The sequence below is a fragment of the Malus domestica genome, chromosome 10 (assembly GCF_042453785.1).
Source record: "Malus domestica chromosome 10, GDT2T_hap1".
NCBI lineage: Eukaryota > Viridiplantae > Streptophyta > Magnoliopsida > Rosales > Rosaceae > Malus > Malus domestica.
The window spans coordinates 30,425,368-30,440,966 of record NC_091670.1 but is presented as its reverse complement, the minus strand read 5'-3'; the positions used below and the strand labels follow the sequence as shown (position 1 = coordinate 30,440,966).

The 15,599-nt window shown below is 38.9% G+C and overlaps 3 protein-coding genes and 1 long non-coding RNA gene across 5 annotated transcripts; 2 read left to right on the top strand and 2 right to left on the bottom strand.

The window, feature by feature from the left end:
• The first annotated feature begins 731 nt into the window (after positions 1-731).
• Positions 732-1,274, top strand: LOC103442162 (probable transcriptional regulator RABBIT EARS). The gene has a single exon (NM_001301126.1). The coding sequence runs from the start codon at positions 732-734 to the stop codon at positions 1,272-1,274; it is 543 nt and encodes a 180-aa protein (NP_001288055.1).
• A 7,368-nt stretch (positions 1,275-8,642) lies between these two features.
• On the bottom strand, positions 8,643-9,479 carry LOC139188426 (uncharacterized). Its single transcript, XR_011571837.1, has 2 exons — positions 9,299-9,479; positions 8,643-8,842 (listed from the first exon to the last, which is right to left on the bottom strand). It is a non-coding gene; the product is annotated as an uncharacterized lncRNA (long non-coding RNA).
• Positions 9,476-11,868, bottom strand: LOC114827693 (bet1-like SNARE 1-1). 2 transcript variants are annotated; one of them, XM_029109986.2, is made up of 6 exons: positions 11,628-11,868; positions 11,444-11,507; positions 10,655-10,802; positions 10,046-10,102; positions 9,883-9,942; positions 9,476-9,739 (listed from the first exon to the last, which is right to left on the bottom strand). In XM_029109986.2, the coding sequence occupies exons 2-6, from the start codon at positions 11,455-11,457 to the stop codon at positions 9,650-9,652; spliced, it is 369 nt and encodes a 122-aa protein (XP_028965819.1). In that variant the 5' UTR covers positions 11,458-11,507; positions 11,628-11,868; the 3' UTR covers positions 9,476-9,649. The 2 variants fall into 2 exon arrangements, with proteins under 2 accessions (XP_028965819.1, XP_028965820.1); XM_029109987.2 differs by having other exon boundaries at positions 11,444-11,545; positions 11,628-11,793.
• Positions 11,869-12,808: 940 nt separating this feature from the next.
• LOC114827692 (deoxyhypusine hydroxylase-B-like) lies at positions 12,809-15,490 on the top strand. Its single transcript, XM_029109985.2, has 7 exons — positions 12,809-13,192; positions 13,812-13,945; positions 14,026-14,252; positions 14,335-14,473; positions 14,747-14,873; positions 14,980-15,098; positions 15,192-15,490. Exons 1-7 carry the CDS (start codon positions 13,009-13,011, stop codon positions 15,222-15,224), a joined length of 963 nt encoding a protein of 320 aa, XP_028965818.1. The 5' UTR covers positions 12,809-13,008; the 3' UTR covers positions 15,225-15,490.
• Positions 15,491-15,599: the final 109 nt, after the last annotated feature.

Sequence of the window (15,599 nt, the reverse complement as noted above, 5' to 3'; positions counted from 1 at the left end):
ACATGCTCCCTCACGTGGGACCCAATTAGTGGGCCACACATCACATAGGAGATTTACACATCGGCAACCATGTGGAGCCAAGGGATCCACCATCATCGCGTGGGGCCAAGGGGATCCACCGATTACATGGCAGTACGGGCCCGTTCTCTGCCTCTGATACCATGTTAAATTATCAGAAGAGACGAGCCAAAGTCCCACTTCTAGCAACACTCATATTGTTCCCAACTTGATAATTACCACTTGCGCACAATTTGTCACGTGTGAGTTTTAATACAAAAGGTCTCGATATTAGTTGGAGTAAGGTTAAGATATTTAAAGTTTTATTTTCTAGAAAATAAGGTCGTTGTGAGATATTTTGATAACATTATCTGATCGTGACTGTGTGACAATTACACTTAAAAAATTACAATGACGGTATAATAAAAAGATATGACAAAGAAATACCGCTCTCTAGTTACATGGGGAGACAAATGAGGATAAGGAAATAGATATTAAATAAGAAAAGTAAACAAGAAGAATCCAGTTTCGGCCGGCTTAACAGAAAATTCTCTGAGCAAAGTTCTAAGAAAGTTCCCAACCCTCTTGTATGACAATACCTATGCCTTGTGCTTGTCTCCTGTCCCCCGCCTTCACCAACACCTCCTCTCTATAATTACAAACCGTAATTTCCGATATTTCATATTACCATCATATATCCTAGAAAACTAAAACTTGAAGTTTTGTTTTGAAGTATGAAGTCCAACCATCAGGATCATCAAGATTCAAAGACCTCCAGTACTGATGAAGAGGCTGATCATCAACCGCATGCGAACGATGACATGGGCACAGGGCGGTCGTACGAGTGTGTATTTTGCAAGAGAGGTTTCACAACGGCGCAGGCCTTGGGAGGACACATGAATATTCACCGGAAAGAGAGAGCCAAGACCAGACCTAGTTCAATTCCTACAAGTTTGGCTTCGTCGATTAGCACGGCAGTAGAAGATCAGAATCATCCGAGGGCAGCATTATACCGTGCAATTCAAAGCTACCGGCCAGGGGTGTTAAGGCCCCCACATGCAAATCATATTAGTGATGAGGACTTGTGTGCAAGAAATTATATTCCCAGGCACCGGAATCTGCTAAGAGATGATCATCGGGATTGGAGATCAGGGAGTAGTTTGAGCTTGGGAATGGGCCAGCCATCGGATGATTACAAGGAGAGAGTGATTAATGGTGGCCTTGAAGAAACGGACGATGAATTGGATTTGGAGCTTCGACTTGGTCATGATCCCTAAGTTTATTTGTTAATTTTATCAAACATTTGAGAGATCATAAATTCTACATTTTTATTAATTAATTTGCACACCACTTTTTAGTTGTGCGTACAGTTATGGATTTATCTGTACAAATTTCAATGTGATATTTTTTTTCATGGAAAAAAAGTGAGAAGTTATAGAATATCTCAACATCCCAAATTTTCATGGCAATTTTCCTCTAACGGCCGGCAGGATTTAACGGCAGGAAGAAGGAGCAATTTTACCCAGGTACGTATAGTAAGGAAGGTATTTTGCTTCATCCATCAACATGTAAGGATGATAAGGGTTAAGATACTGCCATGTGTAAATAGATTAGGCAGTATAGTTGTTAGTTTGTTAAGAAATTGGTTGCTTAGGGAGTAAGTAATGTAACTAGTATAAAAGGAGATAATAGGCTTGTATTAAGATAACAATACAGTCAAGAAATATATTAGAAATTCTCTCACTTTGTCTCCTTTTCTCTCTCTGTCTTTTCATCTTCTTGAATACTTGATTACCATTGATAAGCTTGAAGCTGTGTTCTTGATATTTCTACATGGTATCCTCGCCAGTGATGGGGCATTTCCTTCGTTCCTGACTTCTTCTGCTTCCGCGATTCTCTGTGATTCTGGTTGTGGTATGAAATTTCTCTCGGTCTTCTTTTATTGAGCTTCTTCTTCCTCTGGCAGATATTTCGACTTCTTGCATAAGTTGTGTTTGATGAAATGCGTGTGAAGACATAATCCTTTTTCCACTGCTATCTACATAAGTTTGGCCTTTGCATTGTTGTTCTGTGTTAATTTCGTCACGAACAAGTCTCTCCAATCCTAATTTCTTCACGAGATTCAAGAAAATATGATTACTGCTGCACACTTACAACTCGTCCAGTCTCCAATTACAAATCTTGTGCCAAATGTTTCTACTTCTGTTACTGTGAAGCTTGATGATACGAACTACTTAGTTTGGCATTATCAATTACGGTTGTTGCTCGAGAGCCATGGTATTCTTGGTTTTGTGGATGGCTCCAAATTATGTCCTTCTCGGTTTGTGGATGAACCTGATAAAGAAGGAGTTGAAACCGAGAACTATCAGATCTGGAAATTACATGATCGTGCTTTGATGCAACTTATAATTGATACTCTTTCTCCTACTGCTATGTCTTGTATCATTGGCTGTACTAGTGCTCATGAGATCTGGATCAACCTGAGAGATCGATTTTCTACTGTCACAAAAGCCAGTATCTTTCAGATGAAGCTTGAGTTACAAAACATTCAAAAAGGCTCCGAATCTATTTCCAAGTACTTTCAACGTATTAAGGATGTTCGTGATCATTTGTCAGCAGCTGGAGTTTCTTTTGATGATGATGACATAGTCATTCTGGCTTTAAAAGGTTTACCTTCTGAATATAATACTTTCAGGACAGTAATTCGAGGGCGTGAAAATGTGATTTCCCTTAAAGATTTCCGCGCTCAGCTACTGGCTGAAGAAGCTACAATTGAGAATAATCAGTTTTCTGGTTCCTTTACCACTGCCATGCTTGCTCAGGGTAATGAGTCAAAGGGCAAAGGTCTTATGCTTGAAGAAGGTTCTTCCCACAGCAAAGGATTCTCTCCACCTCATTCAGGCCCATATCATGGCAGTTCTTCTAATCAAGGGGCTTCTTCCGGCTCTTACAATTCTAATGGTCCTCCTTATCCTTCTGGAGGTTTCCGGGGCTTCCATAATAATAGAGGCCGTGCTAGGGGCAGAAACAACTCCAGTTCCAATTTTCGATTCTCTGGAAATAACAGCCCCGGGATTCTTGGCCCTGCTCGCCCTCACATCTCCACTTGTTCTGACCATGGCAATGGTGTACCTACATGTCAGATATGTAATAAAAGAGGTCACGTTGCTTCTGATTGCTTCCAGCGGCATTCTTCCACAAATAGGCCATCTTTCTCTCTCCAATGTCAAATTTGCTGGAAATTTGGCCATTCTGCATTGCAGTGCTATCACAGGGCTAACTTCTCCTATCAAGGCCGATCACCACCTTCTACCTTAACTGTTATGCATGCCAACTATCAACCTTCTGCACCACTCGACCAATTTTGGGTGGCTGACACGGGTGCTACCTCTCATATGACCTCTGATTTGACCAACCTCACCCAGGCTACTCCATTCCTTGGTGCTGATACTATAACCACTGCTAGTGGTTCAGGTTTGCCAATATCTCATACTGGCAGTTCATTCTTACATGTTCCACAGTATGCTTTTCAGTTAAAAGACATATTGCATGTTCCTCAAATCTCACAGCACTTGCTCTCTATGTATAAGTTGTGCAAAGACAACAATTGTAGATTTATCTGTGATGAATTCTGTTTTTGGATTCAGGACAAGATCACAGGGACAATACTGCTGCAGGGACTGTGTAGGGATGGCTTGTACCCGATTCCATTTCATATACCTCAGCATATACTTCCTAAAGCATCTCATACATCTCACTCTCTCACAAATAATCAAACCTGTTTTCTTGGTCATCACATCAACACAAGTTTGTGGCACAACAGATTGGGGCATCCGTCCAATGCTGTGGTTTCAACAATGTTGAATCAGTCACAAATCTCATTTTCTGTTGATCCCTCTAAACATGTGTGTATTTCCTGTTTAGAAGGCAAATGTACTAAGCTACCTTTTTCTTTTCCTGCCCATAAGTCAGTTAAACCCTTTGAGGTTTTGCATAGTGATGTGTGGGGACCATCACCTACTATGTCCGTTGAGGGATACAAGTTTTATGTACTTTTCATTGATGAATGTACCAGGTTTACCTGGATATTTCCTTTAAGAAATAAAAGTGAGGTGTTTCAAGTCTTTGTGCATTTTCATGCTTTTATATCCACCCAGTTTTCTACCTCGGTTAAAACCTTTCAAAGTGATGGTGGTGGTGAGTATTGTAGTACTCGTTTTCAGCAATTTTTGTTAGATAAAGGCATTATTCATCATAAGTCTTGTCCTCATACACCTGAACAGAATGGCCTTGCTGAACGAAAGCACATGCACATCGTTGAAACTGCATTGACTTTATTAAGCACTGCCCAATTACCTCCACAGTTCTGGTTTCATGCATGTGCCATTTCTGTTTATTTGATTAACCGAATGCCTTGTTCCACGTTGTCTATGAAGTCTCCTTATACTTGTCTTTTTGCTCAACCTTCTGCTTTGACACATTTGAAAGTTTTCGGGTATAGTTGTTATCCCTTGCTCAAGCCTTACAATACCAACAAACTTCAACCCAAAACAGTTCAATGTATATTTCTTGGTTATGCAGGTCAATACAAAGGGTATATTTGTTTTAATCCTCTCTCAGGGCGGTTTTATGTCTCTAGACATGTTGTTTTTTATGAAACTAATTTTCCCTACAAACACTTACTTGTCAAACCTTCACAGTGTTCTCCTGTGTTTGTCACCCCACCATCTATTACACCACTGGTCACAGGTCAAAATGTTGTTGTTTCTCCTCACACATCTGCATCTCATGCATCTTTACCATTGTCTCAACCCACTAGAGCTTCAGAGTTCCTTCATGAACCCACTAGTGCCTCTGAGTTCTTGGCCTCCCCAATTCGAGTTCCAGAGTTTTCTTCATCATCTCCCCCTCTCCCTGACCCTATATATCATGCTTCAGAGTCTTTGACTTCTCTATCACCTACTGTACCTGCATCTTCACCCTCTACACAGTCTCCAGTCCCTGCTGATCCTGATTTTCAACCAGAAAATCTCACAATTGTTCTTCCCGTGCATTCTGTGAGTTTACATCCCATGCAAACTCGGTCTAAAAGTGGCATTATTAAGAAGAAAGCCTTTGTGGCATCTATATCATCTGTTGGGCAATCAGATGTTGAACCCTCAACCTTCAAAGCTGCGAGTAAGATTGTGGAGTGGCAGTCTGCTATGCAGGATGAAATTGATGCCTTACATGCTCAACATACTTGGGATTTGGTTCCTCTTCCATCTGGGAAGAACTTGGTTGGTTGTAAATGGGTGTATCGGGTCAAGAAGAATCCAGATGGGTCTATAGCCCGATATAAGGCTCGGCTAGTTGCTAAGGGGTATAATCAAGAGGAGGGCATTGATTATGGTGAGACCTTCAGTCCTGTAGTCAAGCCAACTACTGTCCGCCTTATCTTAGCACTTGCAGCTCAATTTCGATGGTCTTTAAGGCAGCTTGATGTCAAAAATGCCTTTTTACATGGTGATCTCCATGAGGAAATGTATATGTCCCAGCCTCCTGGTTTTGGGAGTCCTCATCATCCTTCTCATTTTGTCTACAAGCTTCATAAATCCTTGTATGGTCTTAAACAGGCCCCAAGAGCCTGGAATGACAAGTTTACTAGTTTCTTACCAGGATTGGGATTTCAGGCTTCCCTTGCTGATCCTTCTTTGTTTGTTAAACACACTTCTCTTGGGATTGTGGTCTTGTTACTTTATGTAGATGACATCATCATTACTGGTAGTAGTTCATCTGATATTGAAATCGTAATCTTGGCGTTAACCAAGGCTTTTGATATGAAAGATTTGGGACAGCTACACTATTTTCTGGGCTTGCAGATTTCTTATCATTCAACTGGTTTATTTGTTTCTCAGCAGAAATATGTCCGAGAATTGTTAGCTCGAGTGGACATGAGTAACTCCAAACCTTGTGCTACACCTTGTCTTCCGTCTCATCGGCTCTTAAAGGATGATGGTGATCCATATCACAGTCCGGATCAATATCGCAGTATAGTTGGTGCTCTGCAATATTTGACTTTTACTCGTCCTGATATTGCGTTTGCTGTTAATCAGTGTTGTCAGTTTATGCATCAGCCTATGACTTCTCATGTTGTTGCTGTCAAGCGCATTCTTCGATATCTCAGTGGTACAATTCATTATGGCATTAATTTCCAATCTGGTCCCTTCTCTCTGCACGCGTATAGTGATGCCGATTGGGCCGGTGATCCCAATGATTGACGGTCAACCTCTGGTTTTATTGTGTTTTGTGGTTCCAGCCCTATTTCCTGGGCTTCCAAGAAGCAACATACGGTTTCAAGATCATCTACCGAAGCTGAATATAGAGCCCTGGCCATCACTGCTGCTGAATTATCCTGGATCCGACAGCTCTTATGTGATCTTCATGTCCCTCTTTCTGCTCCTCCTTTACTGTTGTGTGATAATATCAGTGCCATTGCCTTGTCTTCCAATCCGGTATTCCACTCTCGAGTTAAACATATCGAGATTGACTATCATTTTGTTCGTGAACGGGTGATTCGTGGTGACTTAGATGTGCAGCATGTATCTTCCAAGGAGCAATTTGCTGATATTCTCACTAAGGGCTTGTCTAATTCTCTCTTTCAAGAGCATTGTTCCAATCTCATGCTTGGTTCGAACAAGTATGAGATTGAGGGGGGATGTAAGGATGATAAGGGTTAAGATACTGCCATGTGTAAATAGATTAGGCAGTATAGTTGTTAGTTTGTTAAGATATTGGTTGCTTAGGGAGTAAGTAATGTAACTAGTATAAAAGGAGATAATAGGCTTGTATTAAGATAACAATACAGTCAAGAAATATATTAGAAATTCTCTCTCACTTTGTCTCCTTTTCTCTCTCTGTCTTTTCATCTTCTTGAATACTTGATTACCATTGATAAGCTTGAAGCTGTGTTCTTGATATTTCTACACAACACACCCAGCCCTAATTTTTGTTAGATTTTTTAAGAAGTTGTCTTATAATTTATGTCTTCTTCTTCCTTCCATTGTATATGTCTCTTAATTACAACACGCCCCCCCCCCTCCTCTCTCTCTCTCTCTCTCTCTCTCTCTCTCTCTCTCTCTCTCTTATTTTACACCTAGCCAGCTAGCCCAAGTTTTGCGTATAAATTTGTACTGCTGTACTTCGTATCATATTGTATGAAGAGATTAAAATTTCTTGTTATCCAGAATTACATAATTAATTTGCTTGAATTCTTGCTTCATTAACCCATATCATCAGTTATGTTTAATTGCTTTTTTTTCAAGAAAATGAATCAACAAGTACAGGAAAACTGTTAATACTAACTGGGAAACCTTGCTTAATTCCCTGTTCAAGTTTCTCTTGTGCCCTCTGATCCGTGCCAAATGGTCCTGTGTACGTCTAAATCATCGCATACCATTGGCCGTTGTAGCTCGACTGTTCAATCCCAACTTACCATACACATTTCAGGTTAGCTCTGAGATTTTAGACTAAATTATTCTTTTTAAAGTTCCTTAAGTTACATTGGAGGGCTGGAACCCTGAACCTAGGATTTTCAGCCGTATATGAACATGGTATCAAATTTAGGTTGTACAAGCTTAATTTGTGCCGACAAAACTTGTTTCGTAGGCTCATTCAACTGGATTTTAGGGTCACTCTCCTGTGCTGTAAACAAATTAGTTTTCATTGTTAAGTTGTATCTGTCTTCATAAACTTGGCAATCTTTTAGATTTGTATGTAATATATAGTAATATTTGTACAAATTAAACGAAGATACTAGTATATACCCAGGTAAGATGTTAACCATTTATAACCATCATGTATAGTTTTTCTAATTTTATGAAATGATAATAACGGATTAGGCGAGTTAAACTACATATAAGGCTTGATCATCGGACTACAAAGAATAATGTTAGCTGTAGCCCTTGATGTTAATTAGGAAAATTAGTAATGTTTGAAGTGGCCAGCTGATAATTATAAACAGCGGATCTCGAATTGATGTGTTAAAGTTTTGATTATTTGGGATTGCGAATGGCATGCTTTGTGGGACTTTGGGATAATTTTCAGACTACATCTTAGATATATAATTCTTAATAATTATATGGTTTTTGTTCAATTCTATTGCTTTTTAATAATTTTGGCTTTAAAACTCTTTACTCGCTTGGAAAGGGATTGTAAAATCAAGGATGAAAAATCTTTTACTTTATGTGGAAGCTTGCTTGAATCTCGACACGCTCCTACAAACATGAACAATTGCTATGACCCTCCGCGCATGTCTAGAACCTTGCAGATCATTGGATTGGCTATGGTATGTCGAGTTGCCCCTTGGTTTTCGCCTCTCAAGACCTAGGGCCGAAAGTGATAGCCCTAAAGACCTAACTAGAATATTTGAACTGTGGAAAAACTTGTGTTTCTTGTATTTTCTCTCTTCCTAAAGCCTCCTTATATAGTGGTTGGAAAGTGTATATAAAGATTGAAAAGTCCATGAAAATCTCAAATATATTATAATATGAATATCTCTTAATTTTCATCTAATTATCACATAGATAATTAGAAAGTTAATATCCCCGTATGGATCATTTATATTTATTTATCCCATAAGATAAATCCTACAGTATTAATAGCAATTACCGGAAGTTGAATATATACTAAACTATAAATAAAATATTGTACGTACATAATCGGCTAAGCATATAATTAAATATATAAAAGAGAAATCTGACTTGACCAAATGAAGTAATATTTAAAGAATTTTCTGCATGCAGGCCACTGCCATGCCGCCATGGGAGTAAATGGAGCGGTTTCATGACGATCGACTGACTTTGACCTGCCACAAGATCAACACATGTCATGCTCAGGAATGCCGACCAGCCTGCAGGGCTGTGCAGGGAACAACTTGATATTATGATACTCTAAACCACTTTAATTTATATTGACGAAAATTCATATTAGGTCACAAAATTACCGTAACAATTACTCAAATTCAGATAACTAACGTTTGTTAGATGGACTTGATGTTGAAATTATATTTTAATTTTTATAATTTATATTCGTTATACATACATTCCTCCATTTGAGTTGATTGTATAAACATAAATATCGATCGCTTCTAGATTGCATTTTTTAACGTTCTAAATTAACTTCCCGAAGGGTTAATGCTCCAAAGAGGTTGATCACCATCCTTGGTTCTCTTCTTGTTCTACGAGTTGATGCTCGACAAGTTCAAATCTTGTCTTTCAAACAACTAGCCACACATTATTAATACACGACTCAAAGAACTTACAATCTAGATGGAGCTTAGAGGACACTGACTTGACTGGTTGAACGACTCGCCGGAACGAAGATTTATGGACTTAGGTTAGCTCTGCAGCTAAACATAATTAGAAGATTGATAACCTCTGTCTGACGATACGGAGGCAGAGTACTTTGTACTTTGTCATGTGGTTGATGAAACGACGTATAACCTGATGCAAATTTCCGGCATTCAACTCCTACTTCATACATTCGAATATCTTTATACAAACATACCAGAATATCTTTACAAGCAGAAGGTAAACATCGATTACAAGGAAAAGCAAGCGTCTTCCATATTCAACTCAAAACTAGTGGCTGTACCAAATCCATCATGGATTAGTTACCTGGTGAGATAATATACGACTAGGAATACGACCACAAACGATGCGACTAGTGTAAACATTCTCTTGCTTGACTTGGTCTCGAAAACCTGACCAAAATGAAACCCATCACAATGTCATGAGTTACGAGGGAACCCTAGGGAGGATAAATGATGAAAAGATGCATATAATTTCGAAAGGGAAAACGAAAAATTTGGAAAGGTGTACAACGGCAGAAATCTAGAGAATGTACCATCTTAAACTTGTCCATTGTACCAGATAGCACCCCCCTCGATGAATCCATATCATTTCCCTGAATTAGATGATGCACGGTATTACAAACAACATATACCACTGTCCGGCCAAAACAAATCTAAATTATAGAGAGAAAGATTTATTAGCTGCAGCATACATACCATTCTGTCCAACATGTGATTATGGCTCTCCACCTCCTCATGTATATCACCTGACAACTGTTTAAGAGAAATGGATAAGTATTTGGCAGGGACATACTAAAACCTATGAAGCTATCTATAAATACTGACATCAATTGCTATTATCTTCAGATAATATTTTGTTAAATCGATAACTTCATAACAAAACTAGTCTTAAACAATGGAGGATTCGAGACAAACATTAAGTTCAATAGGTGATGTTTAATTACATTGTTAAAAGACAAAGGCAAAGAACCATCCGGATCTATACTCGTACTTGAATGATGTCATTGTTGCTGTATGTGTTGCCAATAAAGCATAGGGTAAAGATAAAGAAATTACGCAAAATTTTAAGACATCACCGTACTACAAATTCAAAAGCTATATTTTTCCTCCTCAACCTATTCAAACAGTTGAAGAAAGCATACCGCTGATTACGCAACAACACAGAATCTTATTGATATCATGACATAAAAACCATATATACCGAAGTCAGTAAAAAAAACTAGTAAACAATTGTATTACAACTTTACAAAGTTTCCAGGCATTGAAAGACAAGGGAATGAAGAGGGTAGGGGGAGGGGAGCTTACTCTCTTCAGCAAATTGACTCTATCTTGCAACCCGTCCACTGCCCTTTCATTATCATGTTCATCAATTTCATGGGAGTAGGAAGCTGAGGCCCTGATGCCACCCTCCTCAATGCCATCAAAAAGAGCAACTTTGTTGCCGCGGAAGTCCCTAAATATAAAGAAGATCATTTCGGTAATGTCAGAATGATCAGCAAAACATGCCATTAACAACGGATATTATTTCCTCAAATGTAACATGGGAAAACTCCAGAAAATTTAACAGAATCCTTTTTTCGAAAATTTAAAAAAAGCTTCGGTAACAATCATGAGCAAATCAAAGTGGTTGCAGTATCCAATCAATCAAACCATTTTCTCATCAAATTATGGCAAAGACATCCCAAACAGACAATACCATGTCGAATGAACGCTTACTCGAATATAAATCTCGTTTTATTTTGTACAACCGAAGCAATTCGTACACGAATTGGTCCAAAACAGCCTAAACATAACTTAGCAGAAACACTGACTGAACCCGAATACTAACCCAAAAATGCTCCAAGACCCAATTCCAATATGGGTTTTCGAGTTCACGAAATTCCCAAAGTTTATCACTCAGTTACCAATCAGAACACACAACAAACAGCAAAATCGCACAGCTAAAACCACACCACTACACAGATCCAAATACAAATCTACTATTTACGTCACACGATCAGGTAAATTAGCTTCAGAATGTTCTGGAAAACGAAAGATGAAAATTACAAAACACCAAATGAATCGGATTCGTATGGGAACCGGAATCGAGCTAACCTTCGAGCATTCATGACTGCAATTCGATCCCGTCGCTGCTTCTTTGATCCTTGAATTCGAGTTTCTGTGAAGCAAATTCGAATTTTTCCAAAAATCTTAAAACTGAAACCGAAAATTAAAATCATGATAAAAGCAGAGGTGATGAATGTTTCAGATCTGAGATATTGGGAGCGACGAAACGTACCGTTTTGGAGGAAAGCGGAGGATTTTTCCCTGCGGAGTAAGAAAGGAGGGGGAAAATGGAGGGGAGGAGGAGGAGTTTTAACGACTGATCTAGCGGGGGGAGGAAGGAAGAAAGATTTTACGTTTCTGGGTCCCAAATGGATGATGGGTATGAATATTGGATAAGCATGGGAATGTTTTTAGGGTTGGTTTGATATTGCTGTACTTTGAAAAAAAAATTGCTCTAAGAATAAATGGCTGTGAAATAAATTAGTAGAATATTTGGTAAATTTTTTTGTAAAAGTGCTTTTGGAAAAAAAAAAAAAAAACAGTCTGATAGTGGGTCTTTTTATTAAAGGAGCACTGTAGCTCCGTGTGCTTTGAAAAAAACTAGTTTTACAAAGCTTCAAATACCAGCTTTAACTTTTTCCTTTGATTTCAGCTTATTCTCATAGCAGCTTAAAAAATAAGCTATTTTTTTCAAGTTTACCAAACACCTAAAACTCTTACAGCTTTTTTTTATGGATATTTTTTTTTTAAACACCTAACTCCCAAACCACCCCTTATTGCATTGGGATTTGTTACTACTGTACTGACAGTAAATGAATTTTTCGACTCGCAATGGCAGAATACAATCATGTTTATACATTTTGGTGTGGTTTCATCCGCTGATTTCTTTCTCCTTCGCCAACTAAAAATTTAACAGATAATGCTATTGCTTTGTCTAAAAAAAGAAAAATTAAAATAGCACCATAATGTAGCTAGTTACAAGTGCGTATCGAACTTGCGTTCATGTACATTAAATCTAAATCCCATTCGACTAAGTGGAAGCAATTATTAGAAGACAAAGATCGACTTTAATTATCTGACAATTATGCATATAATAAGTTACTCTACTCCAAAAATTCATAGCGACGAGAAGGTTTGACATTTACATTTTGATTTTTTTACCACTTAAGTTGTAGTATGTACTAATGGTTAGATTGTTCGACTATTAAAGTGATATGTGAGTTAAACGAACTTGAATAAGACATAAAGATGAAGTAAACTGTTAAATTTTCTTATTAGGTTAGATTTTGCTACATGATAACTGGTGACGCTACATAACAAATATTTATTGACTTGTTAGGTAATTTTCGAAAACGTAACAAACATCCATGGACGGGTGATACTTTTAAGAACTATTGGGCTGGGGTGGAATCTGAATAGGGTTTTTCTAACCCGGACACAGCCCATAATATATAAAATAAAAATAAAAAGTGTAAAAAAGCAAAAAATGGTGGGAATTTCATCGTCGTCTTCAATTGGCGAGCATCCAATTCTGGTCGGACTGTGATAAACAAAACCCTAATCCGTACAAGGTAGGGCTTGTTGGAATCCGAATACCTCACATCTCAAGCTCAATGGGCTCACTGAATGATGACGCCGCCGCCACCACCGCCACCACCTTCGAGTCCTCACCCGAGATGGTGAAATTTCTCTGCGACCGGTTGCTTGACCGGGCCCAGCCCATCTCGGAGCGTTTCAGAGCCTTGTTCTCTCTCCGCAACCTCAAAGGCCCTGCCCCTCGCGACGCCCTCATTGCCGGTTCGTTTTCTGTACTTGTCTGCAAGTATTGATTGTTAATCATTATATTTTCCGGAGCCAATTTGCTTGGAAATTCAGGACTTGTTTTGGATTTTCAATTTCTAGAATAAGGGTAATCTTTTTTGATGGATTGATGAGAAATTTGGAAGTAGTTGTTTTGATTCTTAAGGCGAAATTCACTATTTTATCTTTGAGCTGAAGTAAAAGTTTGGACATTGGGCAAGGGGCTGGTAGCTCGGTTAGTTAAGAGCATTCTTCCGTGCACCGGTTGTCCCGAGTTTGATTTGCCCCCTCCCTCGCATGTATTAAAAGAAAAAGTTTAGAACTTTGGATGAACATTGTGACGGCAGTAATCGGTTTTACTAGATAAGTGAGCATTGATCATTAGGACCTTAGGTGTTTGTTGATAGACAGGGCGTTACACTGAACTTCTGGCATTACGATTACAAATGCTTGGAAATGGGCTGGAAGTAAACATGCTATATATTGGAGTTTTTGTTTTGTTCTTTGGTAAATATTAATGGATGTTTTGCCTCCGTAGATCTCCTGTTATAAACCATTGTGTATTGGTAATTACTGTTGTTCTAATTGGTTTAAGGATATGTGGTTTCCTCTGCAGCAACGAGGGATCCTTCCAATTTGTTGGCACACGAGGCTGCGTTTGCATTGGGTCAAATGCAAGATGTGGATGCAATCCCTGCCTTGGTTGCTGTTCTAAATGATTTCTCTTTGCATCCCATTGTTCGTCATGAGGTGAGCTTTGCCACCTCAATCTACTAATATTCCTCGCGATCTTGTAATACATCTTATTTTTCTTATTTCATTTTATGCAGGCAGCAGAAGCTCTTGGTGCAATTGGTTTAGAGAGCAATGTTCCTCTTTTGAAAAATAGTCTAGCTCTAGATCCCGCTCAGGAGGTCAAAGAAACTTGTGAATTGGCCCTTAATCGGATTGAGCAGTTGAAGGATGCTGGTTGTCAATCAAATGATGAAAAATCACCTTTTATGTCAGTTGATCCTGCTGCACCTGCTACTTATGGTTCTTCAGTAAATCAGCTAAGGTCTGCATGGTTATCATTTATATTTTTCTTCTTCCATTTATTCTAATATGTTAGATATCTGACTTGTGTCAATCATTTTAAGGGAAGTTCTTCTGGATGAAAACAAAAGTATGTATGAGCGCTATGCCGCTCTCTTTGCACTGCGGAATGATGGTGGAGATGAAGCTGTTACCGGTATAGTTGATTCATTGGGTTCAAACAGTGCTCTCTTGCGTCACGAGGTTTGTTTATTATCTAATCTATCATACTGAACTTTATAAATTTAGACCGGGCACTCGCGTACACACACACACACTCTCTCTCTCTCTCTCTCTCTCAAAATGGCTATTTGATTTCTAAACTTGCACAAGGATGCCTATAGTTTAATGTTTCTAATTGCTTTTGGAGTATGGTAAATTGACATTCATGCAAAACTAGCATGTTTAGACCTCTTATCTGATATAGATTTGATCGGTGTCTTGTCACCTTCATGTCTTCTTTGCTGTGACTTTCAGGTTGCTTATGTGTTGGGTCAATTGCAGAACAAAGCTGCTTCGGCCGCTCTTTCCAACATACTTATGGATAGAAATGAACACCCAATGGTTAGACATGAAGCTGCAGAAGCTCTTGGTTCGATTGCAGGTACGACTGCTTGATATAATTATGTTTCCAAATATACGTCTGTTTATAGTGTAGTAGCTAATTGGCATTTTGGGGCTATTTAATTAAGTTACTGGTTTGTGCGTAGATGACCAAAGTGTATCACTTCTCGAAGAATTTGCGAGGGATCCTGAACCTATTGTGTCACAGAGTTGCGAAGTTGCTCTAAGCATGCTGGAATTTGAGAGATCAGGAAAATCCTTCGAGGTATGCATATCAAACCATGGTTTGAAACCGGTCAAACTCTAGATTTAGTACATCGTATCCGGAAAACGACTGAAGTCTCCGTTTTATGTGCAGTTTCTCTTCATGCAAGCTCCTCTAGTGCAATAGATAATGACAGACAGTTTCAATCACCCGGTGCATTTCATCCGTACACCAAATCATTCCGACGCAGACAGTTCATCCATGTCGTGGAAGCATGAAGTTGGGGAGAAACAGAAGGAACCAAATGTTTTACTTTGTCCGAATCGAATGAATTAAGCTGTATTATTATACATATTGTCACAAAGTAGTTGGTTTGGGATTATTGGTGTTTGCGGAATAACCTACACGATCATTAACAAATAAAATCACACTGCATGGAGTAATATGACAAATGTGAATTTTTGTTCCTTCCAAGTGCCGGCCACGTGTGAGTTGGCGATCGAGCAGATGCGAGCGGTCGACCGAACCATTCACGTCGGTAGATCGAACCGTTCACGTCGG

Coding starts and splice junctions, on each gene's coding strand:
- LOC103442162 (NM_001301126.1), top strand. CDS start 732: ATGAAGTCCAACCATCAGGATCATCAAGATTCAAAGACCTCCAGTACT.
- LOC114827693 (XM_029109986.2), bottom strand. Junction 10,103..10,654: donor GAGTCAATTTGCTGAAGAGA/GTAAGCTCCCCT, acceptor TCTCTTAAACAG/TTGTCAGGTGATATACATGA. Junction 9,740..9,882: donor CAATGGACAAGTTTAAGATG/GTACATTCTCTA, acceptor CATTTTGGTCAG/GTTTTCGAGACCAAGTCAAG.
- LOC114827692 (XM_029109985.2), top strand. CDS start 13,009: ATGGGCTCACTGAATGATGACGCCGCCGCCACCACCGCCACCACCTTC. Junction 13,193..13,811: donor TCGCGACGCCCTCATTGCCG/GTTCGTTTTCTG, acceptor TTTCCTCTGCAG/CAACGAGGGATCCTTCCAAT. Junction 14,253..14,334: donor TCTTCAGTAAATCAGCTAAG/GTCTGCATGGTT, acceptor AATCATTTTAAG/GGAAGTTCTTCTGGATGAAA.